Source organism: Fringilla coelebs (assembly GCF_963513975.1).
Source record: "Fringilla coelebs genome assembly, contig: SCAFFOLD_32, whole genome shotgun sequence".
In the NCBI taxonomy this organism is placed as follows: domain Eukaryota; kingdom Metazoa; phylum Chordata; class Aves; order Passeriformes; family Fringillidae; genus Fringilla; species Fringilla coelebs.
Window position 1 is genome coordinate 1611131 of NW_028167319.1, and position 27472 is coordinate 1638602.

Genomic DNA, 27472 nt, shown 5'->3' on the forward strand with positions numbered 1-27472 from the left:
CCAGATCAGCTCTCCCCAGAGCTCCTGCAGTGCTGCCAGCCGAGCCCCCACAGACAAGGCTGAGTGCTCTGTGCCCTGTGCAGCTGATCTTGCAGCCTCCGGAAGATGGAATTAGGGCCACGCTCTATTGCCCGGAGGACATGCAGTGTTTCCAGTGCCAGCTCTGACACGGCACTGCTGGTGTCCTCCTTCAGGCCTTCCAGGGCTGCAAGAGAGAGGAACAGAGCCAAGGTCAGAAGCTGCATCTGCGGGGAGCCGAGGAGAGCCCCCTGCAAGGGCCATCCCAGGCAACTCTTGCCATGGCCAGGAGGGAGCAGGGACCCAGGGGATCAGCCCTGTGAAAAATGTGTATTTTATGATTGGCTTTTTGCAAATATTAAAATGAATATTGTATGTGTTGTGTTAGAAAGTAATGCTGTATTAATTCTCTTAAGCAGTGTTTTCAATATAGTTTTAGGTTATAAATAAATGTTAAGATAGAAACTATGCTATGCAGGATACTTTTTTTAATGAAAGGACTTGCAGTGAGCTAGCAGCTACAGGACACCTAAATCTTTCAGAGAAAAAGAATTTATTGCCCTCTTATCAAGAGAAAGGAACTTCTTCCTGCTTTGAAGGCACTGTTAGGATTAGGAGGAAGAAGATGAGGATAACCAGACTGAATCCTTTATTTGAATGGAATTTATGTATCATGTATGAAGTGTATGAATATGCAACAGGCTGTTGTTTTTAAGGATGAATCCTTTGTTAATGGGTGTCCTTTTTCGGGCTGGTGTTGCCCAGAGAAAGGTACCCGGACATCCGTAACTCTTTGTTTCTATTGTCTCATACTGTCTTAATTCAAATTGTCTAAATTATTATTACTCTAGTTGTATTACTATTTTTATAACTATCTTGTTACCATTAAATGTTTAAAATTTTAAAAAAACCAAGTGATTGGCGTTTTTCACAATTGGTAGCAGAGGATGGTTAAAACACCTCGCTGATGGTGCTTTAGGAGAGTCAGAGTGGGGAGGCGTGCCCTGCCCAATTTGGCAGCCTCGCTCTGTCTCCCCTGGGGTGACTGACAGACGCAGGTTACGGTCGTGGACAAAAGGAGGCAATAAAACAAAGAGAAGGGAAAAAGGCTCCCTAGAACCGTGGTAATTGCCCCCCTAAGACTAGTAGTGCACAGGAAGAACCTGTGAAGGAAAAGGGGCTGGTAAGCATTTCTCAGGGGGCCGTGGGGGAGATGAATGTGTGTGAATGAGAGGCGGGCTGGTTGTCCCAGACCTGCCCAGTGAGTGCTGGAATCTCCCATGCTGCAGTTCCAACTTTTTGTGAGAAAAACAGCCAGTAAAGAGATGAGTGTGTGATAAAAGGAGTGAAAGAATCCCCCGGGGTAACTGGGGACTGGGTCTCAGGGAAGGGTTGGACACCTTAGAGGTAGGGAGCAATGTTTCCTAGCCCACTCCACTAGGAAACAGGACAGGAGGGGCCCCTAAAAACCTGCTGGGTTGAGGGATTTACATTCCAATAGCATCCAAGAGCAGTGTTGAGCAGAATTCTGCCGGAGTGAGGATATACCCAAGAGCATCCAGGGTTGGACCACACAGCTAGATTGAGGAATGAAAATTTTGCCCAATAGCATCCCAGGTTGAACAACACAGCTAGATTGAGGGATAAAAAAGCTGCCCTAAGAACATCCAGGGGTGGACAACACAGCCAAATAAATGCCCAAGAGCATCTGTAGTTGTGCCACACCGCTGGCTTAATTAATAAATGCCCAAGAGCATCTGGGGTTGAACAACACAGCTGGATTGAGGGAAAAATACCCAAGAGCATCTGGGGTTGGATAACACAGCTGGATGGAGGGATACCCAATAGCACCGGGATTGGCCAGAAACACCTAAACTTGTAATAGGTGATGTGAAAGTAAAAGGTACCTTATTGTTGTCTTGTGTGTGTGAGAGTGAGTCACACACAAAGTCAGCCTCAACTTCCCGGGCGGGTGGGAGGTGGGGGGCAGTGGAAAAAGGCTGCAAATCAGGCTGCAGTCCCCAGACAGGTGGGGGCTCTATAGAAGGGTTTGTGTGTGACCTGTGCATCAGGCTGCTGTCCCTGGACAGGTGGGGGCTCTATAGAAGGGTTTGTGTGTGACCTGTGCATCAGGCTGCAGTCCCTGGACAGGTGGGGGCTTTAGCCGAAGCTGAAGAGTGTGAGTGACACGCAGAAAGCCTCACAGGTGAACGGGCACTGGAGGCAACCAGAGTCAGGGCCCTGCCAGAAGGCCCGGAGATACTGAGACCTTGAGTCCAACCCCAGAGCCAGAGGGGCTACAGGGACCTGTGATTTTCTGGTGATAAGGATCCACTTTGTGTCTGGAGGGTGTGAAGGAATGTGTGAAGGTGAATGAGAAATAAAAGTGAGTGAATGTAGACAAATGAAAGTATGGGTAATGTGGATTGTGCATTTTAAGCTTTAGCACATCTCCTTGGAGGGAGGTGTATTGTGTTGAAAAGTAGTGTGGGGGAAAAGGTTTGTTTTGGGTGTAAGTGGTTGAAAGAAAAGTGGTATTTAAGCTGTTAGTGAAAGTGAGAAACAGAGCCAAGGGATGAATAGATAAGGGCTTGAAAATGGAACAGAAAATCAGTAAATTGGTGTGATAATCTGTCCAAATTTTCTCTCATTTGTCTCATGATTTTCGTCATGAAAAAGGACAGAAACTGAGACCACTGAAAGATCCTGTTTTATATCCGGGTTTGATGAAGTCTGCCAGGCTTATAAGGCCGAGACATAACTCCCAGCCTGCCAAGTAATTGTGCAGAGGAGCACCTTGAACCGTTTTGCAACAACAAGCCTTGGAATTTCCCTGCCTCTCAGTTTGGATGGACTCTTTCCTGGAATAACCTTTAGGTGGTCCCCACAGAAGACCCTTGATCTGTTCTGCAACCATTGTGACTGACTGACTGAGATGGGAGAAGCCTCTTCTCCAAGGACTGAGACATGAAACCCTCACATACAGAAAACTCCTTTTCTTCCCAAGGATTGAGACTGAAACCTGGGGGGAACTGGCAGGGGGAACAGAACAGACTGTGATGTTTGCTTGTGGGTACAGACTGTGATGTTTGCTTGCGGGTAGTGATTATTGGGACTATCAGACCAAGAAGGAAACTATTGCATTATTTCCCCCCGCTCTTTCACAATTCTCCATAGGATAAAAATCCCCAGGTTAGCTAGTCCAATTCGAAGATCTTCCCCGCGCTTGGAACTACTCCTCGACTGACGGAACCTCGGCTGGACCCCGAAGGACCCCGTCACTTCCACGGGCGGTAGCTATAGCCTCCTCTTTTCTCTTTACCCCCCTACTTTTCCATATGCTTTCCCTGCTTTCCCTCTTTTCCCTCACACGCATTTTTGCTGTAATCATTCCACTAAAGTACACTGTTTTGATTGTTACTGCAAACCCCCTGTGCCGTGGTGGTATTTTGTACTGAGAAATTCTTTGGAAACGAATCATCACTAAACCCGTCAATAAGGCTTGAGCTCTCTCCACAGCCCGGAGGACAAAGGCTGTCTCGAGAGCCAGGCTTTTGGTGCAAGGGCTGGTGTCCTCTGCCTTGTCTTCAAGGACTGCAAGAGAGGGGAACAGAGCCACGGTCAGATCCCGGATCTGCGGGGACCCGAGGAGACACCCCCCCATGCCAGGGCCATGCCGGCCGGCTCTGGCCATGGCCAGGAGGGAGCAGGGAGCAAGGGGATCAGCCCGAAGCTGCCGGACACTATTGCCCCACGTGGGCCTGAAATCGGCGCATGTGCTCCAGCCACGCCAGCCCTGCTCCACACAGGGAGCAGAGCCCTCGGCAGCAGCAGGGCAGGGATTGCAGCTCCCCCCGGCAGCGGGGGCCGGCAGCCCTGTGCCCTCACTCACCCTGACAGATGTGCCGGAGCTCTCGCTTGTGGCCCCTGAGATGCTGCCCGGCCATCCCTGAGAACACAGAGCCTGTCACGGCCCCAGCGGCACAGCTCCCTGCCAGCGGTGCTGCCAGCCCTGGGGCCACACGCCCTCCTGGCCCGGCAGGGCTCGGGCCGGGCCCTTGCCGCACGCTGCCGCCCAAGGGCACGGCTGTCAGAGGGCGGCAGCAGCGCCGAGGGCAGGCGGGGCTCCCCAGGGCAGGGCACGGATGGCACCACCGGGGCAGCGGCCGGGGCTGGGGCCGAGCTGCGGCGGGCCGGGGCGGGGAAGGGAAGGGAAGGTCAGCCCAGGCTGGTGGCTCACCGATGAACCTGATGGCCGCCTGTACCAGGGACTCCTGTGGGCTCTCCAGGTACTGCAAGGCGTGGCGCACGTGCTCGGCCGCTCGGCTCCTGTCCTCTGCCAGCTGCGGAGAGCGCCAGGAGGGTGCACTTGGTGCAGGCTCTGCCCCTTGGCCGGGCGCTCCGTGCGGCCAGCACTGGTCTCCCCTGCCCACAGAGCCCTGTCTGGCGGCCAGCAGCCGCTGGCGCCGGGCATCTGGGCCGGGCTTCATCGGCACCCGGCTCGGGGCCACAGGAGTCTGGAGCAGAGCCCGCGCGGCCCAGGGAAGGCAGCGGCGTGTGGGGCGCAGGCTGGCGGCCCTGGCTGCAGCCCTGCGCAGGGGCGCAGCTGCCAGCAGCATGCAGTGAGCAGCGCGCTCAGGGGGCTTCTCCAGCCTGAGGCTGGGGCTTGCAGGCCGTCCTTACCAGGCCCTCGCCGAACCTCCAGGTCTGATCCAGCCGCAGCATGTGTTGGAGATCCTTCCTGTGCAGGAATGTGGCTGAGCAATGCAGCGTTTCCCGCGAGGCCTGGAGAGCAGCAGAGACCCGGAGATGGCACCACAGCCCAGGGCACAGGACTCGCCCAGGTCACTGTACCAAGGCCAGGAGGAAGCTGCAGCCCGCCAGGCGCCAGAGCCGGAGGCAGCCCAGCCCCCTGACAGGGGTGCAGCAATTTTCTGGCAAAGAAAGCCAAAATCTGGCAGCTTCCTGGTGCTGCCACCAGTATCGCCCATATCTGGTGTTTGCTGCCACTGCCTGTGCTCAGATCCAGACATTTCGTGGTTCCAGCCCAAGTGCAGGAATTTCTTGGAAAAGAGAGACAAAACCCAGCAATTTTCTCATGCCAGGACTGTCACTGCCCGAGTCTTGGGTTTCCTGGAACTGCCAGTGCGCAGATGCAGAAACTTGGGCTGCTTGGAGAGCCCAAGAGTTGCAATTTGCTGGCACAGAGATCCAAAATCCAGCAAATACCTGGTGCCAGCACCACTCAGATCTGGTGTTTGCCAGCACTGCCAGTGCCCAGATCCAGCAATTTCCTGGTGCTGGTACAGTCCCAGTGCAGCAATTTGCTAGCAAAGAAAGCCAAAACATGGCAAATACCTGGTACCTACAGGAACCCGATGTCGTGTTTGCTGGCACTGCCTCTGCCCAGATCTGGAAATTTCCCTATTCTGGCACAGCCCAAGTGCAGCAATTTGCTGGCACAGAAATCCCAAACCTGGCAGCTTCCTGTTACTGGCTTTGGCACCTCCCACATCTTGTATTTGCTGCGCCAGTTCACAGATTTAGAAATTTCCCGGTGCCAGCAGAGCCCAAATCTGGCAGATTTCTGTCGCTGGCAATGACACGACCCAGATCTGGTGTTTGCTGGCAGTGCCAGTGCCCAGATCTGAAAACGTCCTGGTGCTGGCACAGCTCAGGTCCGGTGATTTGCTGGCACAGAAAGTCAAAATTTGGAAATTTCCAAGTTCTGGCTCCACCAGCACCGTCCAGATTTGGTGTTTGCTAGGACCACCAGTGCCCAGATTTGGAAATTTCCCGGTGCCTTCACAGGCCAGGTCTAGCAATTTCTTTTTTAGCTAGCTTAGGCAGACAAGTTCCTTGGACTGTGACTTCCTTTTTTCTTGGAACTGTTTAAACCTGCTCTGGACTAAAAACCCAGGAAAACACTGGCAGCTCACACCTGTGCCCCACTGAGGTCTGGGACACTGCATTGCAGCATCAGAGAGACTTAGAAGAGACCGAGTGAACCAACTACAACCCACAAAAAGGACTTTCTGAATGTGCAATCTCTTCAGAGCTGTGAGAGGTTTCATTTAATATTATTCATTTCTCATGTTTGTGAATACTTTACTTGTTAAATAAACTGGTTTTTTCCACTTTTCTCCAGGCAAGTCTTTTCCTGAATTAGTAGGGGGAGGGGCCGCATAAACTTGCTTTCTAGACTGACCCTTTTTGGAGGTTTCCTCCCTAAATTTCCCCTAAACCAGCAAAAACAGTCACAATGAAAACTTCACCAGTGGCACAACTCCCCTGCCTACCAGGAAAAGAACGGACATGTAAAGTTCTCAAAACATTTGTCCTGCTTTGCTGCAAAAGTCCTGCTGCACACACAGTGCAGTGTGGAAAGCTAAGAGAAGCTGCAGCTGGTGGCAAATCTTGTGACAGAAGCTCGACCGTGCTCTCCACAAGAGGTTCTTGAGAAGAGCAGAGAGGAGAAGATTCCTGGAAAACTGAAACAGCTTTCCAGAAGTGAAATGAAAACGAAAGAAAGAATCCAAGATGTTTTCCTCTATTTATTTGTATGCTCCCCTTTTCCATGTTGTACTACTTCTCAATCCCGTGAATTCCAGATGCACCTCACCTCCAAGACTGGTGACTTAGCCAGTTCTAGACACTAAAATACCATTAGCCACACACAGTTTTCCTTCCCCTGTTTTTACTGGAAAGCAACACTGGAGATGTAAGTACAGTGCTGGGGTCAGGTAGGAATCCTACACCAAGGGAAGGTGCCCCGACAGTGTTTGACCCTCAGCAAGGACAATGCACAGCAGCAAGCGAGGGGATTGCTCTGCCACCGTGCAGGAGTCAGGGCTCTGCATCTGGGCTCAACGCTGCAAAGTTCCCGTGTTTGGACAGACTCAGGGGCTGTCCCCGGGGGGCGCGGGGCTCGGCCGTGGGGCTCGTGGGGCGAGCGGGGAACGGACACGGGGACGAACGGCGCCGGTGCTTCAGTTGCAGCAGTGGCAGCGGCGGCAGCAGCAGCAGCAGCAGCAGCGGTGGCAGAGGCGGCGGCAGCAGCAGCGGCGGCAGCGGCAGAAAAAAGACATTATCTTTCTCTTTCTTTCTTTCTCTTTCCCTTTCCCTTTCTCTTTCTCTCCCTTTCCCACCGTCGGGCGCCCTTTTCTCGGGGTCCGTTCCCGTCCTCCCTCTCTTCTCCCCGCCTCCCTCTCCCCTTGCCGGGCCGGGCCATGCCCCCGGCCCGCCCCCGGCCCCGGGCGGGGCTGCCCCGTGCCCGGCCCCGGGCGTCCCGCCGCGGTCTCGCCTCCGCCCGGCTCTGCCCGTACTGGCGGCGGCGCCGCTGGGCGGGCATCAGTGCCTGGGGCGGCATCGCCTCCCTTTACCTCCGCCTGGCCCGGCCCCAGCCCCGACCCCGACCCCAACCCCGACCCCGACCCCAACCCCGACCCCGGTCCCGGTCCCGGTCCCGGTCCCGGTCCCGGTCCCGGCTCCTCCCGGGGCCCGCGGAGGACACAGGCGGCGCGTCCGCTCCCGCCGCCTCCCCTGCGGCTTCCCCGGCCCGAGCTCCGCCGTTCGGCAGCGCGGCCGCCGGCCCCGAGCCTCCCGTGCCGCGTTCCAAGGAGCGAACGCCTGGGCATGGCCGGCCCGGGGCGGGTGAGGGGCGCTCGGGGGCCGTTGCTGGCCCCGGGCCGAGCGCTGACAGCCGCGTCCCGCCCGCAGGGAAGGCGCAGGAGGCCCTGCAGGAGCGGTACCGGCTGGGTTCGCTGCTGGGGCGCGGCGGCTTCGGCAGCGTCTTCGCGGCCACACGGCTCTCGGACGGCGCCAAGGTGAGGGGTGGGGGCCGCGGCGGGTGCAGGAGGAGGAGGAGGATGGGGATGGGGAGGATGGGCAGGGCAGGGCAGACTTGGAGCTCATCCCGCTGCTCCCCTTGGCTTGCAGGTGGCCATCAAAAGGGTGCCACGGAACCGCGTCCGGCACTGGGGCGAGCTGGTGAGTGAGCGGGGCCAGCGGCAGAAGCCGGGGCTGCCGGGCTGGGATGAGCCGAGGCCCGGCAGGGTGGAAGCCGCCAGGACGGCTCGAGGGGGAGCGGGCGTGGGGCCAGCGCAGGGCGCAGAGCATCCCGGGCTGGGTGAGGGCTTCCCCAGGCCTGGCACGGCATCGGCCCCCACTGACGGCATCGTGCTCCTCCCGCAGCCCGACGGCACCAGCGCACCGCTGGAGGTGGTGCTGCTGGCCAAGGTGTCCACTGGCTTCCCAGGTGTGGTGCAGCTGCTGGAGTGGCTCGAGCTCCCCAACTCCATCGTGATGGTGCTGGAGCGGCCAGAGCGGTGTCAGGACCTGTGGCGTTTTATTCGGGCACGGGGGTTCCTGCCCGAGGAGGAGGCGCGGGAGCTGTTCCGCCAGGTGCTGGAGGCCGTGCGGCACTGCACCAGCTGTGGGGTCCTGCACCGTGACATCAAGCCAGGGAACATCCTGGTTGACCTGGGCACCAGGCAGGCCAAACTGATTGACTTTGGCTGTGGCACCTACCTGCAGGACACTGTTTACACTCACTTTGCAGGTGAGCCTCCACAGGGGTGTGCTCCCTGTGCTAGCATCTCATGGCCCAGCATCTCCCACCCCAAGGGTGCTGTGGCAGCAGGGATTCTCCCTTTTGCTGCCAGTCAGGGTACTGAGTCTTCAGCTGAGTTGCTTTAGAGCGGGGCTGGGTGTGGAGCCATCTTCCAGCCCTGCTGGCAGCCTTTGCCAGCCACGCTGCCCAGGACTGGGGCTCGGCTGGGGCAGCCAGCCTGACAAAACCCCCCCGTGGGTGGGGGTAGCAGAGCAGGGGGGCCAGAACCTGTGCCCCAGCCAGTTTAGTGTGCAGGTGAGAGGAAGGGCTTGGACTGTTCCACTCACCCTCTTTGCCTTGGCTTCATAATATTTTTGGGGCAATGCAGGCAGGGAGGATAAGGGCATGTTTTTTCCCCAGCACAGAGTGGGTTTTCCCTTTGACTGTCATGGTCAGGCCTAGCCAGGACTGCCCTCTTCCGACACCAGTGGCTTCTTTTCCAAGCCTAAGTTTGTGCACAAGTCCCAGGTGCTGGCAAGAGGGCAGTGGTCACCCTGTGTGCCACTGAGGCAGCCCCCACACGCCCAGGGATGCTGGGGCCATGCTGTGGGAGCAGCAGCATCCCCCTGCTGAACTCCATCTGTATTCCATAGGGACACCGTCATACAGCCCCCCGGAATGGAACCACTCTGGCTGGTACCATGGCGAGCCAGCAACGGTCTGGTCCCTGGGCATCCTGCTGCACCAGATGGTCTGCGGGGAGCACCCTTTCCGGAGGGGCTGGAACATCTGCTGGGGCCAGCTCTCGCTGCCACAGAGGCTCTCTCAAGGTGGATCCTCTTCTCTGGGCACGGGGGGAATACCAGTGCTGGGAGGCAGCAGCGGGCTCGTGAGCATCCCACTCTGGCAGCTGCTGAGGAGGTGGCACATGTCCTGCTCTCCTCCAGAACAGGGAATGGATGGGAAAGTTCAGGCCCAGCTCTGAACGCATCCAGAATGGCCTGGGCATGGGAATAGTGGGGCAAAGCAGACAGGAGCCTTCTCTAGCTGACAGCAGTTTCTGCTTTCTCTCCGCAGAGTGCAAAGATCTGATCAGGTGGTGTTTATCCGTGCACTTCTTGGACAGACCCACATTAGAAGACCTGCTCTGTGATCCTTGGGTGCAGGATATTCCTCTGCCGTAGCAGAAGGGAGAGAGCCCAGGCACACTTTGATCCAGGGCCAAGGTAAGTTCCAGCTCCACACATGCCTGGGCAATCAGAAGCAAAGAAACCCAGACCTTTTTGTCCTGCCTGTGTCACTGTCCTGGGCTCATGGGATGGGAACACGCAGCCCTTGTGCTGGAGCTGAGCTGCTCTGCCCAGCACTGGTGGCCGCCATCCAAGCTGGTTTTGCTTGTCCTGGTTCCCTGACAGCTGGGGCCCTGGGCAGAGCCCTGAGAACCTGGTCTTACCAGGCTCTGGGGAGATTGACTGGGGTGGGTAGAAAATAGGAGTGGGCTCCTGGCCCTGCCAACAGCCCCCAGCACCCACCGTGGCCTGGGCTGGGGCTGGGGCAGCCAGCCCGACACACAGAAAGGCCCATGGTGGGAGCAGAGGTGGGACTCCAGAAGCTGTGCACAGCTGCTTTGCTTTGCAGGCAAGGAAGGGCTTGAGCTGCTCCACTGCCCTTGTTTGCTTTGGGATCACCGTGATTTTGGGGGGCAGAGATGGGGGGAAGAGAGAAAGTGTGGGCTTCCCTCCCCCATGGCTGGGTTTTTCCCTAGCGTCTCGGGGTTGGCCCTTCCTCAAGGCCCTGACAGAGATAAGAGTTTTTACCTTGTTTCTTGTTTACCCTTTTTGTCTCTAATCTCTTTTCAATAATGTGTTGTTTGTTTTTCCAGAGGAAGCATTCTAGGTGGTCCAGTGTGGATGGGGAAGTGTTTGGAAGCAGCTGTGCCGTGGATGGGCCGTGCCCTAGGAGAAGGCTGAGGCCATGGTTTGGGAGCAGCTTTTCTTCCAGCCGTGGATGGCATGAGGTGGGTCCCTGTGTGCTTGGCAGGGTGGGATCAGAGCTTTTGGGAGATGGCAGCGAGCACAGGAGCATCCGGCTCTGGGCAGCTGCTGAGGGCTGGATGTGCCGTGGCTGGCTGCAGGCTGGGCACATGTCCTGCCCTCCTGCTCTGCTCCCAAAGGCAGCAGGGATGGGCAGCTCTGGGCACAGCTCTGGGCACAGCCAGCATGGCCTGGGCACCGCAGGCCTTGGCACAAGGGGACAGGAGCCCTCAGCTGACGGGCAGTTTCTGCTTTCTCTCCTTGTAGCTGGGCTCTGCAGGTGCGGAGGCTGCTCTGGGCTCTGCCAGGGCTCTGCTGGGCTCAGCCCTGGGCCCAGCTGGGCTGGCTCTGCCCTCACATTGCCATGACAGCTTTGCATCAGACGAGCCCCTTCCAAGCACAGCGCCTGAGCTTTCTGCTTTGGCAGGTGAGTGAGACTCTGCTGCAGGCCCAGAGATTGCAGCTGGGGACACACATCCAATTGGCAAGGACCCAGAGTCTCAATAGCCCCAGCTGAATGCCTGGATCTGCACAGGCTGTTTTGTCTGTCCCATTCTTCCTTCTTTTTTGGCTGGAATTGTGCAGTTGCACTTTCTTCCTCCTCTAGAAGTGCCAAGAGTGGGCCAAAGCTGGTGAGTGGGCCGTGTTCCTGAGGCAGTGCAGGCTGGAGCTGATGGATGGAGAATTGCCCTTCTGCGCTTCCCAACCAGAGCAAAAAACTGTAAGTGGGACTTGGTGTCTTTAGAGAAATCCCTGACAGTTTCAAAGGGAATGTGCAGCTCATTACCAGGCTGAGAATGAAGGGCATCTTCTAAAGGATTTGGGGTTTGACAGAGTTTCCATTCCCAGTCCTGCTTGGAGCTGGAAGGGCACAAAGCAATTTCCTCTTGCTTCGACCACAATTTCAAATACCAGTGTTGGAAACAAAGCCCAAAATTTTTTAAAAGGCTGCTGAGGTCATTAAGATGGATCCATGCCATCTGCACATTTACAATGTTAATAACTGAGTTCTCTTTTTAGAAACATCATTTATGTCTACATGCAAAGTTACAGAATGTAACTTTGTATTTATGTTTTGTTTTTTTCCCCAACCGTTATGTTGTGGTTTTTTACTAACTCTTAGATTTTATTCTTATCTTTTACAATTTATAATTTTTTTCTTTTTCCTTTTTTTTCCTTTAAATAGGAAACATGTCCTACAAAAGGAATGTCCTTTGCTCCTGGTTCCCGTGTGGAGCAGCTCCCTTCCTGCTGGCTGAGCTGCTCAGGCAGAGCCCGGCAGCTCCTGGCCCTGCAGGGCTGAGGCTTTTCCCCGTTGCTGGGCACAGACTGATGGAGCAGCACTGCTGAACACGGGCACACCCAGAGGGACCAGCAGCAGCTGCCTTTGGCCACCTGAGGCTCCAAGGCCCAAACTCTGAGCAGACAGGGCTGGAAGAGACTGGCAGGCTCCCTGTTGGCTGTGCTGCCCCACTTGTGCCCGGCCCAGCTTTGCTTGGGGCAGAGGGAGAACAAGGGGCAGCTCCCTGCCAGCCCCAGCCCAGGGACCCCTCCAGCCCCGGGCCTTGGGGCACTGTCAGCACCTGCTGCTCCAGCCAGGGCTTCTGCTGGCCCTGACAGCAACACCCAAAGTGGGGCTGATCCCGAGGGAGCAGCAGCAGGGCCTGGATCTGATCCCTGACTCTGGGCCAGGGCTGCACAAATGACCCCACAGCAGCAGCAGCAGCAGCAGATGGAGCTGACTTTGAGCACAGCCCCTGCCCCTCTTCCCTGCCGTGTGCAGCGGTGTCACAGCAGCCTGAGGCACCTGGGAGCCCCCAGTGCCAGCAGGGACTTGAGATGGCAGCCCTGGGCTCCTGGAGGTTGTGCAGGGAATGGAGCTGGGGACTCCCTGTCCATGTGGAGCTTCCAGATGGAAAAGGCTGCTGTGCCCAGGCAGCTCCAAAGGCACAGAAAGGAGGGTCTGGAGCACTGGATCTGTGCCAGTCCCACAGTCCTGGGCAGCAGGCAGCAAGCCCTGGGGGAACAGAGGGCACAGCAAGAGGGACAGAAGCAGGCAAGGTCAGAGCCTGGAGAGAGCCAGGCCCGGGAGCAGGAACAGCTGCTCCATTGCACTCTTGGAGAAAGCTCTTGGCTGGTTCAAAGCGCTGAAAGGCGTGAGGGGCAGAGAGGAGGCCACAGCAAACAATGCTCCTGTTTGCACAGCCTCCCCTCTCTGTGTCCCAGCAGGAATTGGATGGACTGTATTCGTCTCTGCGAGTCGTCTCGTTCAGCATGAGCAGCTCAGCACCAGGAGCTGAAGGAGCTGAAGCCTCAGGCCACAGGAGCTGGGCAAGAGGGAACTTTGTGAGCAAAGTCATGCTGCTAAAACAGACCCAGCTGAATGCAGTGGATATAATCATGGAATCACAGAATCCTTTGTGTTGGAAAAGACCTCTGAGCTCACCCAGTGCAGCCGGTCAGCCAGCAGTGCCAAGGCCAGCACTAAACCACGTCCCTGAAGTGCCAAGGCCTGGACAAGAGCCCTGAGTGAGGCCTGGACAGCAGCCCTGAGCCAAAGGTGCCTCTGGATGAACCTTCCAGCCAAAGGTTATCTTTGTATCTGCTCCCTAATAGAATGTGCATGGTCATTAGCACTGTGATAGATGTAGGCACTCCTTAGTGAAACATGTATTGACCTTTCTGTGTTTAGAAGGCAGACAAGGCCATGGAATCTGACATCTGGCCTTGTTTGGGGCTGAAGGATCAAAGTCAGCTGCCTTGGTTCCTCCTGGAGCCCTGGCCAGGCTTTGGGAGGGAGCCAAGAGGAGGATGAACCCAGATGTTCCCGCACTGGAAGTGCTGTCAGTTTGTTCATTCAGCACTGTCAGAGCTGGGCCCTCTCCCAGCGGGGTTGGAGCCTCACCTGTGGCTGGAGGCACCTGCAGGAATTCCCAGTGCCCAGGAGTGGCTCTGCAGCCCTGGGCTGTGACAGCTTCCCCCAGCTGCTGGGTGGATCTGGGGGATGGTAAAGGCTGAGGGTAAATGCTGCTGGATCTGTGTTAATCACTGCAGGCAATATTTGGTGGGGATGATTGGGTGCATTGCTGAGCTGCTCCTTTTGTGATTCTTTGCTGCTCTGAGCTGCAGTAAATGACACTGATTCCTTCAGTTGGAGTCTGTGTCTTTGGTGCTGACCCTGCCCACTGGTAAAACAAAACTGGCCCAGTCTGCCCAGATGACAACAAAATGTCACTTGTTCAGTGTAAGTGTGAGGAATCAGTCCCATCAGGAATTCCCAGATGGGAAGGCCTTCCCTGGAGTTCCCTGGCTCTGGAGTGGGCTGAGGTCGGAGCACCGTGTGAGCAGAGAGGCAGTCACTTAAAGAAGCTGAACCCTCTGGATGGCTTCAAATACATCCAAAAATTGCATATGGAAAAGGGAAAGAACTTGTGGGTTTGGGCAGAGAAAGATGAATTTGTTAAGAGTACATTGGAAACAGAAACTTGAGAAGGAACAATTACTGTTGGAATGCTCCCACATGGAGAAACAGAAGGAGGTTTTAATATTGAGCTCAGATGCATTTGTGCAAGTGAAATATTAATATATGTAACTATATACATGATTATAGTTTAATGAGACCTTAATATATGTATTTTATATGTATTTATAAATATTTATATATTTATTTTGTATATATATATGTCTATATCTATCTATAGATTTCTAAAGCAATATGTACATATAACATAATAATAATGTGAAATCATGCTGACAATACTAATTTGGTAGCTTTGGCTGCTCAGGGATGTAACACTACACAACCTACAGAACAGGATTGGCCAGTGGTCAACTTTGGGAGATTGTATACACGGAATAAAGAAGGAAGGGATGAAATTGGCTATTTTTGCAGGGTTTGCTGGGTTTGCTGATACTGTGATGCAGAGTGCTTTGTCTGTTCCTGTGAAAAATACAGTGATGAAGCCTGCAGGGTTTTTCATGTCCCAGACTATCCACAAGCTGCAGGATTGGTTGAACGGGTGAAGGGGTTGTTAAAAGAGCAGTTGAAAGAATGAGGAGATGGGAACCTGTGCCCATGGAGAACCCATCTCCCAGCTGTGCTCCATGCCCTTAACAATGGCCCACTGGGGAAATGGAAACCCCCTGGCTGTGCACAGCTGCACCCAATTTGCAAATCCAGCCATGGGCAGTGAGACTTGGGTGCCTGGGAAATTGTTCTGGCTGTGATGGCCCCTGGCAGGGCCAGCCCAGAGGCTGCAGGGCTGGGCCTTCATGCATTGGAATGAATTAGGATAAATTCAAAGCAAATGAGAGCTGTCAATACTGAAACAGGAATTCAGATTCCTCCAGGACACTTTGCTTTGGACACTGCTGGCTTGGAGCTTGGCCTTGCAAAGTGTTCATGTCATGGAAGGAGGAATTGATGCCGAATGTCAAGGAGAAATTTCAATAATTCTGTTAAACAATAGCGAACAAGATTGGAATATTCAACCCCATGACAGGGTAGCACAATTATTCATATTGTAATTTTAAGAACCATTGTGAAAAAACGGAGCTTCCCCTCCAATCCCCATCATTTGTGGAGATAAAGGGTTTGGATCCAGCAGTCCTAATAATAGAGCCAGAGTGTGGGTCTGGAGGCCAAAAGGCCCTCCCGAGTTAGCTAAAGGAGCAGCTCGTAGGAAAGACAACTCTGAATCCTGAAACCTGGGCAGGAACAATGGGAATGTGTCCCTGCAGCAAAGTGTTCTGTGTGAGAACAAGTAGATCTGACAGGATATTGTTTTACACATCCTGCCAGACCAAATCTCCCTGTTTGCCCCAAGGGCCCCTTTGGAAAATGCTCTGATCCACGGGGCTCCATGTGAAGGCTGCTGTGACCCTGAGGGACTTGCACAGGAATTCCATCCAGGAGCCTGGGTGCCCCTCAGGGACTGGGACCCGGCCCCCTTCCAGCCAGAGGGGAAAGGGCCCCCCAAGCCTTGTTAGGCACAGACACCATGGTAAAGCTGAACAGCAAAGGGCCTGGGGGCATTATTCTGGAATTAAAATGGCATCAGCTCCATGGACAACAGAATTATTGTTCCTAACTTGAATGAGATTGAGAAAAAAGAATGAAGAACGGTGTCACTAAAGTACTGCTGATGTCTGTGAGTTGTACCTTGATGGTCAGCCAGAATCTTTGTCTGCCACAAACACCTCTAGTGTTTGACCAAGGGGTTAGTGATCAAAATGGAATGATTAGTTATAAAAATGTAAAGATCAGGGTAGCCAAAGTGCTGCATGTCAGCAATTGCTGGGTGTGTTCTCAGCTGAAGTTGGGAGGAATGGGGTTCCCTTGGAGGGCCCACCCTGTGGGGTGGCCAGAACTCTGTCCATGGGCTCTGACTCGTCACTGTCAGTGAAGGGACAGTTAAAGAAAACAAAGGAATACAGTGATCAGTGTGACAGGATTCCCTAAGATTTCCCTTCAGGAGAAACCAAACCCTGTTCTAGTTCTAGAGGCCACAGTGTGAGAGGATTTCTGTGCTTTCCCATCCCTGCCAGTGTCAGTAGAACTTGGGGTGCAGGAGCTGGTCGGTGTCAGTGTCACACCACTCTTGGCTACAGGGCCACCATTTCGGGTCCTTCGGCCACAACCACAAGGAAGAGTTGGGGCCCAGAGAACATTTTCCCCCCAAGGAGTGCCTTGGCTTTCAGAAAGCAAAAGATTCTGGTTCCTGCTGTGCCCCATGTGTGCTGCCCCGTCCTGTGGAGTTTCCATGAATCAGCTGAATGGATTATTATCAGAAGCAGCAAATGATGCTGTTAAAATGTGCAATAGCACATCCTGTGAGCTCCAACAAACACAAATGGGGACTGCACAGAACCGCATGGCCTTGGATTATCTGCTTGCTGGCCAAGGAGGAGCCTGGGCTGCCATGGGACAGGAATGTTGCACTGCTGTCAGGGATGGGTGTGAAGGCCAACAGTCAGGAATCACCTTGACACAAAGAGCAGTAGAAGAGTGGCAGAAAGAAGAAAATTCTTCTTGGTGGGATTGGCTTCATGGCTGCCAAATTGGAGGCTGCTGTGAAATGCATTTGTGGCAGTGCCTGTCATCATTGCAGCGTGTGCACTTGGTGTGCACTCTGACATTCCATGTTAGAGTTGTTGAGACGCTTTGTGCTGGGAAGTGGAGTATTGAGACTTGTCTGAAAAGAAACAGTCTCAAGAAAAGAGAGGCATTTGATAAATAGCAGAGAATAACAGCAACTATTAAGGGATGTTTTAAAAGGAAGGTGAATAGCTCAGAGTAATGAAATTAACCAGCACTTAATTGAAGCACAAGAGGAGATGCCTTTATGCCTAATATGTAAATCTAAACTGTGTTATTGAAAGACTTGTTATGAAGGTTGTAGTTCATTGTAGGTCTGAGGACTGATCAAAGTATCAAGGCCTGAACAGGTCCTGAGGCAACGTTCACCTCTAGATGAACCTTCCAACCAAATGTTATATTTGTATCCAGTCCTTAAGGAACCATTATTAACAACATGATCAGTGTATGTGTTCCTTGATAAAACATAGATTTATCTTTCTGTATTTAGAAACCAGACCAGGCCCCATCTGGCCTTGTTTGGGGCTGAAAGATCAAAGTCATCTCCCTTGGTTCCTCCTTGAGCCCTGGCCAGGCTCTGGGAGAAAGCAATGAGGAGAATGAAACCAGATGTTCCCACAGTAGCAGTGATGTCAGCTTGTTTGTTTAGCAGTGTAAAAGCTGTGTCCTCTCCCAGCGGGCTTGGAGCCTCCTTGCCTGCAAAGGTGGAGGCACCTGCAGGAATTCCCAGTGTCTGGGAGTGGCTCTGCAGTCCTTGGCTTCCCCAGCTGATGTGTGGATCTGGGTGATGGTGAAGTCTGAGGGGAACTGCTGATGGATCTTTCTTTAATCACTGCAGGCAATCTTTGGTAGTAATCTTTGGATTGCTGAGCTTCTTCTGTAATTCTTTGCTAATGATGATGTGCTTTGCTGAGCTTATCCTTCTGCAATTCTTTGTGTCTGTGCAATGATATAAATGACACAATTCCTTAAGCTGGTGTCTGTCTTTGGTAGTGACTCTGCCCACTGGTGAAACAGGGCCCCCTCTTGCCTGAGTGTTACCTGGGAAGGCAAAACCCCTCCCTCCAAAATTCTCCCTTTCCCCCTTGTTCCCCCCCTTCATTCAGTGAGCATGATGTCCTATGGTCTGGGGTATCCCCGGGCTCAGCTGGGGTCACCTGTCCTGGCTGTGTCCCCTGCCAAGCTGCCCCGCAGCCCCAGCCCCTCCCCAGCGTGGCTTGACAAGGGGCAGGACAGGCTTTGGCTCTGCTGCAGCTCAGCAAGAACAAAACCATCTCTGCGTGCTCAGCCCTGTGCTCAGCACCGGCCCAGCAGTGTCTCAGTGCCAGTGTCTGTGCCCTCAGTGCCTGCCAGGGGTTTCCATGGCAACTGCCAGCACAGGTGACCCAGGTGTCACCCCCAGTGCCGGTTGCCATGGAAACAGTGCCCAGCACTGCCCCTTTCTGTCTGGCTGACCTGGCCTTTGGCCCTGGCAGTGGCGTTGGCTGCTGGTTCCTGGTGCCTGCCCGGCCAGCGCGGCACAGGGCAGGTGGCCATGGCACGAGCCCCCAGCAAGGGATCCCCTCTGGCTCTGGGCACTGACACCAGCCCTGAGCAAGGGGCCCAGGGCAGGTTTCCATGGCCACCAACCACCACAGCGGGTCCGGGCATTGGTTGCCATGGCACCAAACCAAGGAACGGGTCCCCGTGGCCGTTGCCATGGCACCTGGTGGCACCAAGGAGTGTCACTGCAATTGTGCCTGGAACAGCCCTGGCACCGCTTTGTCCTGAGGGGTGCCATGGCAGCCCAGGGCAGCAAAAGATCTGCAGGCAAGTGGCCATGGAACCTGGCTGCAGAAATGGCTCCTTGGGCTGGTTTCCAAGGAAACCTGAACTGATGGGAGTTGCCATGGCACCCAAAGCCAGCAGTGGGTCACTGCAGTGTCCATGGCAACAGTCCCTGGCAATGGCCCACTGCAGGTTGGGATGATGATCCACCCTCACAGCTGGCCCAGGGCAGGTCTGGACTGCTCTTGGTGGCACCTTGGGCTTGGCACACACTTGAGGAGGATGTCTGTTTGCAATGGGGAAACTCAGGACTTTTAGATTGCTTCAAAACTAAAAGAAGGAAAATTCCTCTTTGGCTGTGTGCAGCCAGTTCTCCAAGCAAAGCAGGTCCCAGGTGAGTGAGGAGAGACACGATGGGCTTGGGGAATGTGGAGCAAGGTTGTCCACACTGGCTCAGACTTTAAGGCACAGCTTCTCTGAGCAGGCCAGAGCTCCTTAGGAGAGTCCCTGCATCAATATCAGTCACTGAATGCTGCAATCACCTCTGGTGTAATAAGAACAGCAATAAAAGACACCCTTTAAAATAGGAATCCATATTTCCAAGAGGCTCTTTGAACTATTTCTCCATAGCTGTAAAAGGAAACCCTCCTAATGAACTGCACTAGAGCAGAGGGAAATCAAGGCAGAGCCGTGGTTTGACAGGACTTGCTTGATCCTAATGAGCCTCACTGTGCATTTGGAGCTGAGCCCTTGAACCTCAGGCCCTGGGAGGAGATTACACAAACCTTTCCAGGAGTCAGAGTCAGAGGAAACACCCAAAGTGTCTCAAGGCATTCATGGGTCCCACTGAGGTTCCTCTCCAACACAGGCTCCTGATGGACTCCTTGGAGGAGAGAATTGGTGGCCAGGATGGCACAAAAGCCTCTCAGACACTCAGTGTGGAAAGGAAAATCCTTGAAGTATCCCAAACACCTTGAGTGTCTCAAAGCATTAATGAGCCTCAGGTGGGACTTGGGCTCATTTGGTCCCTCATGAGCTGGGCTGGGGGCTCCAGAGGTGGCTGTGGAGCATTGCCTGTGCTGTGCCAGGGACTGTCAGGCACTTCTGGGCTGGGATAGAGGCTCTGGGGGGATTGGGGTTCCAGGGCAGGGCAGTGCTGGAGCTGCCCCTTCCTCTCCCCCACACACAAAATGTTTCTAGCTAAGTCTCCTCCAGTCTCTCACAGTAAGGGAGTGTTGGAGGTGAAATCCCAATTTTAGCTAAGGGCATCTGGAGGAGAAGGACAGTTCTTTTCCATAGGAAGGAAAGCACAGACCCCAATGTTTGGAAGGCAGGTGAGTGTCTCACTAGTCCAAAGGCCAGCCAAACTTGTCAGCAAAGGATGATTGTGTTTGGGAGCAGTATTCGATTTAGGAAATTTCGGAGTTGAACCCAGTTTTGGCCATAGGCACCTGGAGAAGCAGGACCGTTTTTTCCCATAGGAAGGAGAGCATGGAGCCTTCCCCAGTGTTTTGGGGACAGATGAGACATGACCCTCATGAAACCATTGCAAGCCAGACTTGTCCTGGCAATATTCCTATGGGAACAATCCCTGGATATAAGGAAATTTGGAGATGAAATCCCAATTCTGGCCATGGGTGCCTGGAGGAAGAGAAGGGAGAGTTCTTTTCCATAGAAAGAAAAGCACAGAGCCCCAGTGTTTCACAGCAGATGAGAAGTGACCCTCAAAATGCCAAGATCAGCTGGACCTGTCAGATGGCCACTGGGAGGCCAAACCAGCCAGACCTGTTCTGTGTTCCCTTGGTTTTATGGGGCTCCATATTTTCACAATGATTCCTTGATTCCATGGGGCCCCACAGTGTCAAAATGGTCCCAATGATTCCATGAGGCCCTGCAGTGTCACAATGGTCTCCATGGTTCCCCTTGCCCCACAATGTCACTTGATGCCTCTATACCATGAGCCCTGCAATGTCACAATGGACCTTTGGACCCTGGGGATTTGCCTTGTCACAATGATCTCCATTTGCTCCAGAGTGTCAGAATGAACCATTGATGACAGGAGGCCACTCTGTGTCACCCTGGAGCTTTGGTTCCATGCAGCCCTGCAGTGTCACAATGAACACTTGGTTCTATGGGGTTCCACAATGTCACCATGGCCCCTTGGTTCCATGCAGCCCTGCAGTGTCACAATGGTCTCCTTTGGCTCCCCAGTGTCACAATGGACCACTGATGCCATGAGGCCCTGTAGTGTTACAATGGACCTTTGGTTCCATGCAGCCCTGCACTGTCACAAAGGCCTCTTGGTTTCACGAGGCCCCACAATATCACAATGGTTCTCTTGGTTCTGTGGGCACCCCCAGGGTCACAATGGTCTCACCGGATCCATGAAGCCTCACAGTGTCACAATGCTTTGCTTATTCCATGGGCCCTCACAGTGTCACAATGGTCTCCATGATCACATGAGTCCCCTCTGTATCACAATGGGCCCTTGGTTCCCTGAGGCTGTGAAGTGTCCTTATGGTGTGTCCATGGTTCCATGAGGTTTTACAACCCTTTTGGCTTCATGGGGTCTCGCAGTGTCACAATGGCCCCTTCGTTCCATGACACCCCAAAGTGTCATAAGGGTCTCCACAGTTCCATGAGGCCCCACGGTGTCACAATGGACCCTTGGTTTGATGGGGCCTCTCAGTGTCACAATGATCCCTACATTCCATGGAGCCACACAGCATCAGTACAGTCCCCTTGGTTCCATGAGGCCCAGCAATGTCACAGTGCTCTCCATGATTCCATGAGGCCCCACAGTGTCACAATGGTTCCTTGGTCTCACAGGGCCCCACAGTGTCACAAGGCTCCCTTGGTCCCATGTCCCTGTGCTGGTGCATTTCCCCCCTCCCCTTCTCAGGCCGCCCTGCCAGCTGAGAAATGCTCGTTGGGCCTCGGCCTTGGCCAACAGCCCCTGGGCTCAGCTCCTCTGCAGCTCATCACAAACACTGTCTGCTCCAGGCACTGCTGCTGCCCAAACAGCTCCTGGCTCCTTTAGGAGCAGCCCTGGGAGCTGTTTTTGTTCCCTCAGTGGCACAACATCCCTGTTTTCACACTGCCAAAGAAAGCTGCTGATGCCAAGTGTGGCCAGGATGAACCATTGCTGGGACTGAAGCCCTTCTCGTGGGGCCCTGCAAACAGCGCTCCAAAAGGAGCGCTTGGAGCTCTCCTGGGCCAGCGACTCCCTCTGAGTGGGGCCTCTCCCAGCCAGGAACTCTCTCCCAGCCGGGTGGTGTCAGAGCACAGGTTGTACTTGATGTTCTCCAAGATCTTTTCCAGCCTTGCTGATTCTGGGATTCCCTTGGAGCAGTTGCAGGAGGAGCCCTGGGCCTCCTCTTCAGATGCTCCAGCAGCCCAGGTCCCTCAGCTTCTCCTGCCAGCCCCAAAGCCCATCCTGTCACTCCTGCAGAGCCTCTGCAGCTCCTTCTCATTGCCCAGAACAGATAGACCCAGAGCCAGACACAGCAGCCCAGATGTGCCCTCCTGGCCTGTGGTGCTTCTGGCAAGGGAGCAGCACGAGGCACTGCAGGAGCCTGCAGACAATTCCTGCAGCACTTGGAGGATGATCATGCTGCCCAAGGGATGTTCCCATGGCACCAAGTCAGGAACTGCAATGGGGAGTGGGGCCAGAGAGGAAAGGGCAAAGAGGGATGGGCTCTTTGCAGGGAAGGGAACAGGGGTGGGAAATAGGAAGAAATTTGTATCAGGAAGAGTAAAGAAAGCAAAGGTGAAGCAAAGGAAATACTCAGGGCAGTTTGGGGGCGGCTGACAGGCAGACGTGGCTCTGAACAACAGCATCTGCAGTGGGACAGGAAAGACCCAGCTGATGGGAACAAACTTGTTCTGGCTGACTGCAAAGGCCAGGACAAAGCTGAGTGGTTTCCCTGGCATTCCCCAGCCCTTGCTGGCCCAAGAAGCTGATGGCATTTGTGCTCCCTCAGGTTCATGTCCCCACAGCAACAGCACATGCACCCCCCTGCTCTGTGCAATGCAAACAGGGGCTCCTGAGCCAGGGCTGCCCTCTCTGTGCCTGCAAGGATGGGTCAACTGTGTGAGCTTGGGGGAGAGGCCAGGGCTGCAGAGGGGGGATGTTGTTGGCAGCTCCATGATGATGCTCTGGGACGGTGCCCTGGGCTTTGCAGCGCACTGGGGATGGATCAGCCCCTGCTCTGTTGCTCCTTCCCATCTCCCCAGGGCCCTTGCAGAGCACCAGCCATGCTGTTTGCCCCCAGCCTGCCCATGGCCAGCCTGGGGCTGCTCATAGGCATTATCTGTGCTGAGCATTGGCCTGGGCATGTTCTTGAGAGAGCCTGGGCAAGGAGCCTGGAGCACCCAGGGCCTGGTCTGAGGCATCAGCGCTTCCCCAGCAGTGCCCATGGCCTGTCCCTGCTGCAGCCCCGGCACTCCCACCCTAGGACTGTGCCCTGCGCCAAGAGCACTCAGGCCCTACCGCAACACCAGGGCCACCAGGGCAGCAGGGCAAGGCCACAGGAGCAGCAGTGGCAACACCAAGTGCTGCTGCTGCTGGGCACAGCTTCTGGGCCAGCGCTGATCTGTAGTCAGCTCTGTACACAGACATTGCTGCTGCAGCTCCAGAGAAGGCAACAAAAGAGTATCTCTGTAGAAGACTCTGCTGGGAGATCCTTTAGTTCCTTTAAAGCCATTGAGAGAACTGTTCTTTGTTGACACGCTCTGGGTCAACAGTAAAAGTGGAGAGAAACAAAATAAGAAATATTGCAAGCAATGTCATTTTTGCGGACAATGTTAAAAATGGAAATCACAGGAAAAAATCCCACAACAAAACCCAAAAAGAACAATCAAAGATTACTTTTATTACAAATTATTTGCAGAAATTGACCATCAGTTTAATGTTCCTGAAAGCATCCAGTCATCAGTTTCCACACTGCAGCCTTGAACTCCTGGTTCCTCAGGCTGTAGATGAGGGGGTTCAGAGCTGGAGGCACCACCGAGTACAGAACTGACAGGGACGGATTCAGGGATGGGGAGGAGATGGAGGGGGGCTTCAGGTAGGTAAACACTGCAGTGCTGCTGAGCAGGGAGAGCACAGCCAGGTGTGGGAGGCAGGTGGAAAAGGCTTTGTGCCGTCCCTGCTCAGAGGGGATCCTCAGCACAGCCCTGAAGATCTGCACATAGGAGAAAACAATGAACACAAAACAACCAAGAGCTAAACTTACACTAAGAGCAAGAAGACCAAGTTCCCTGAAGTAGGATTTGGAGCAGGAGAGTTTGAGGATCTGGGGGATTTCACAGAAGAACTGGCCCAGGGCATTGCCATGGCACAGGGGCAGGGAAAATGTATTGGCTGTGTGCATGAGAGCATTGAGAAAGCCACTGGCCCAGGCAGCTACTGCCATGTGGGCACAAGCTCTGCTGCCCAGGAGGGTCCCGTAGTGCAGGGGTTTGCAGATGGATATGTAGCGGTCGTAGCACATGATGGTCAGGAGGAAAAACTCTGCAGAGAAGAAAAAGACAAAAAAAAAGAGTTGAGCAGCACATCCTATGTATGAGATGGTCGTGGTGCCCCAGAGGGAATTGTGCATGGCTTTGGGAACAGTGGTGCAGATGGAGCCCAGGTCAGTGAGGGCCAGGTTGAGCAGGAAGAAGTACATGGGTGTGTGCAGGTGGTGGCCGCAGGCTACGGCACTGATGATGAGGCCGTTGCCCAGGAGGGCAACCAGGGAGATGCCCAGCAAGAGGCAGAAGTATAGGAGCTGCAGCTGCCATGTGTCTGCCAATGCCAGCAGGAGGAAGTGGCTGATGGAGCTGCTGTTGGACATTTGCTCTGGCTGGACTTGGGGATCTGGTCATGGAGAAAAATAACAGTGAAGGGTTAGAGGAGATACCTGTAACCAAAATCAAAGCCATTTCCCATACACCCTCCTCTGTAACACACATGGACAAAACTCTGTGTTTAAGAGTTCTGAAGTTTTCTTTTTAACCTCCCCCATATCTGTCCTGGTGTTCTTGGATATCAGAAACTGTCAGCATTTTTGCTGCCCTCTGGTAATAAAGAGAGAGTTCCCTGATGCAAGATGATGAGTGGAGAGTGAGGGCAGATGGTCTGTAACTTCATTTCCTTTGGCATTTCTCTGGGTTTTAACTTTTCTCAAATGGAGGATATTCACACTCTCTTGTTTCTCTTTGAAAACCCCTAGGTACTGCTGACAGCAGATGGAACCACCACAGACCAGCTCCACATTTGTAGCAAAGGACTCACATTGTTCATTGCAGCATTTTCACTGTCAGGACATCTCTGCCTATCCCCATCAATTTTATACCAAAGAGATAGTCTAGCACAGGTTTGCACCCTGGATTACTGCTCCCAGCCTGGACTGAAATCTCAGGGAGACTCCCAAGTGTCCTTATGATGGCATTGGATGAAGGGAGATGCAGCTCCTTCCCTGGCTGCACTGACAGCATTGCCCAGAGCTGGGCACAGGGGATAGCATCAACCAGAGCCAGCTGTGCCCCCTGCCAGAGCCTCCAGGGCTGGGCAGCTGCTCCCAGCCCTGTGCTCTGTAGAGGGAACTGGGCCTGGGGCTGCAGAGCTGCCCCACAGCTCTGCTGCAGCTGCCTGCATAGGAGGGGCTGCACACCTTGGAGCCCCGGCCCTGATGGCAGAGGCTTGGCTGGGGGACGGGAGGAATGGGGCTTGTTCAGAGGGAGGGGCTGCACTGGAGGGGATCCTGTGGGCATCTCTAAACTCTCCCTGCCACAGCATTACTGGGTTTGGTTTTTTCTCAATGCCTGATCTCCTCTCTGCTTCCTGGAGATTTTCCTCCTCCAGGTGTTTCCCTATGCCTGATCTCTCCCTGCCAGAACTCACAGACCCCAAATCTCTGCGCACTCTCCTTGGCCCAACAGAACCCTGCCTGTTTGCATGTCACTAGCTGGGGGCAGGTTCTGTTTGCAGCTTGGAGAAAGGACAGCTCAGACTGACCCTTATGGCTCCAGCAAAGGTGATGCTGCTGCTGTCCATGGGCAGAGTGTCTGAAAGCACATTAGGGATCTCTTGTGAACCTATTGATAGCTACAAGTAACAGTTCAGATGTTTCACACACTTGTCCAAATTCATAATTAATACATCATATTCAACCTTTACTATTTATCTCTCCTCCCTGCCTTTCTCCATTAGTAGGAATAGGAATACCTAGTCTTGAGAAAGGTCATCATCCTCAAGTCAAAATCCTGGTCTTGGAAATATTCTAGGACTGATCAGAAACCCTCAGCATGTCAGAGCTTCAAGAGCATTTCACCTCCCTGCACCAGAAATACCCGGAGATGTACTCACAGAGTCTGTAGGCATTGGGATATTCCAGCTTTAGGAGATGGCTCCAGGAGCTGCAGCTACATTGTCCTGCAGCCAGAGGTTCCTGTGCCAAAGGCTGGCAGAGATTGTGCCCCAGGCACTTCTCAGCACCTTCACAGCCCTAACTGATTGAAACTCTCTGCGCCTCTGTGCTGTGCCCAGGGTTGCTGCAGGCAGTGCCCCAGCCCTGCTGGGCTAGGAGAAAAGCTGCTCATCAAGAGAAATGTGCTTTTGAAGCTTTTCTTGGTTATCAGGAGCTGCCTCTGTGCCAGGAGCCCAGCCCAGCTCAGCAGCGTAGCACAAGGACTTTAATGACCCTCTGGGGCTTTGTGCTCAGGCCCTGAACATCAGTCCCTGAGAGGGAGCTGAAGAAACCTCTCCAGAACTCCAAGTCAGAATCCAACTCCAAAGTTTCTTGGACTTTTAATGGGTCCCACTGAGGGACACAACTGAGAAAGTGTCCCCAGGCCCCAGGCAGAGCAGAGAACTGGAGGCAGTGATGGCAGGTGCGGACAAAGAGAAGCCAAGTCTTGGTGCCCTGGGGCACAGCAGGCTCTGTGCCACCAAGGGCTGTGAGGAGACACCTTGTCCTGAGGCACTGGGGCCTCCTGGCACAGCTCCAGCCAGGCTGGGCACTGTCACCCCCTTGTCCTGCCCTCTGAAACCCCCCCTAGCCCACATCCCAGTGGCCTCAAGGATCTGCTGGAAGGAGTCCCCTGGGGAGCCTTGGCCAGGAATCGCCCTGGGGGCTCCTTAATGCTCCCAGGGACTGGAGGTTTTTCAAAGGACTTTGGGTTTGGCTTTTGCCTTGGAGTCTCTGAGAGGTTTGTGCAATCATGGCCTCCAATTATCTGCTGTAATTAATCCCTGGAGAGGCTTTGTCAGTAACAACACTCAGTGGGGCTCATTAATGCTTCAAGGTACTTCACTTATTTTAAGGTACTTGGTGTTTCCCTTTGGATACAGACTCTGGGAGGTGTTTGTGCACTCATGGCCCCAATTATCTGCTTTAATGAGTCCCTTGAGAGCTTTGTACTGACACTCAGTGGGACTCATTAATACTTTGAAATACTCAAGGTTTTTAAGGTACTTTGGATTTTCCTTTCTACACTGAATCTCTGAGAAGGTTTTGTGCCATCCTGTTCTCCAATTCTCTCCTGCAAGGAGTCCATGAGGAGCCTGTGTTGGGGATGGACCTCAGTGGGACCCATTCATGCCTTGAGACATTTGGGGTTTTCTTCTGACTTTGACTCCTGGAAAGGTTTGTTTCATCTCCTCTCACACGCAGGGGTAAAGGACTCAGCTCCAAATGCACCATGGGGCCCATTAGGATCTAGCAAGTCCTGACAAACTGTGGCTCTGCCTTGATTTCCCTCTGGTCTTATGCAGTTTATTAGGAAGTTTTCTGTAGTGGTTTTGGTTTGTCAGTTTGAGATTTCTCCAGCAATGTGTCAATTTGTGTGGTGGGTCCAGTTTGGGCAGCCTTTCCAGTGTTGGCAGTGTAATTACCAGTGCACTCACTAGAATATCCTTACTCATTTCCTGCTGTGAGATAGGATTAGGAGAAAGGCAAAGTAGAATCAAAACTTTAAAAGGGTATAAAGAAAAGTTTATTTACAGTAACTAAAAGAGAG

The 27472-nt window shown here is 53.8% G+C and overlaps 2 protein-coding genes across 2 annotated transcripts; one reads left to right on the forward strand and one right to left on the reverse strand.

Annotated features, from left to right (window-relative positions):
* Positions 1–7653: 7653 nt before the first annotated feature.
* Positions 7654–9753, forward strand: LOC311166023 (serine/threonine-protein kinase pim-1-like; the record flags this gene model as incomplete). The annotated part of the gene is made up of 6 exons (XM_084227513.1): positions 7654–7671; positions 7743–7844; positions 7957–8011; positions 8276–8578; positions 9223–9366; positions 9647–9753. The coding sequence occupies 6 exons, from the start codon at positions 7654–7656 to the stop codon at positions 9751–9753; spliced, it is 729 nt and encodes a 242-aa protein (XP_084083639.1).
* A 13620-nt stretch (positions 9754–23373) lies between these two features.
* Positions 23374–24306, reverse strand: LOC311166041 (olfactory receptor 14J1-like; the record flags this gene model as incomplete). The annotated part of the gene is made up of 1 exon (XM_084227525.1): positions 23374–24306. One exon carries the CDS (start codon positions 24304–24306, stop codon positions 23374–23376), a length of 933 nt encoding a protein of 310 aa, XP_084083651.1.
* Positions 24307–27472: the final 3166 nt, after the last annotated feature.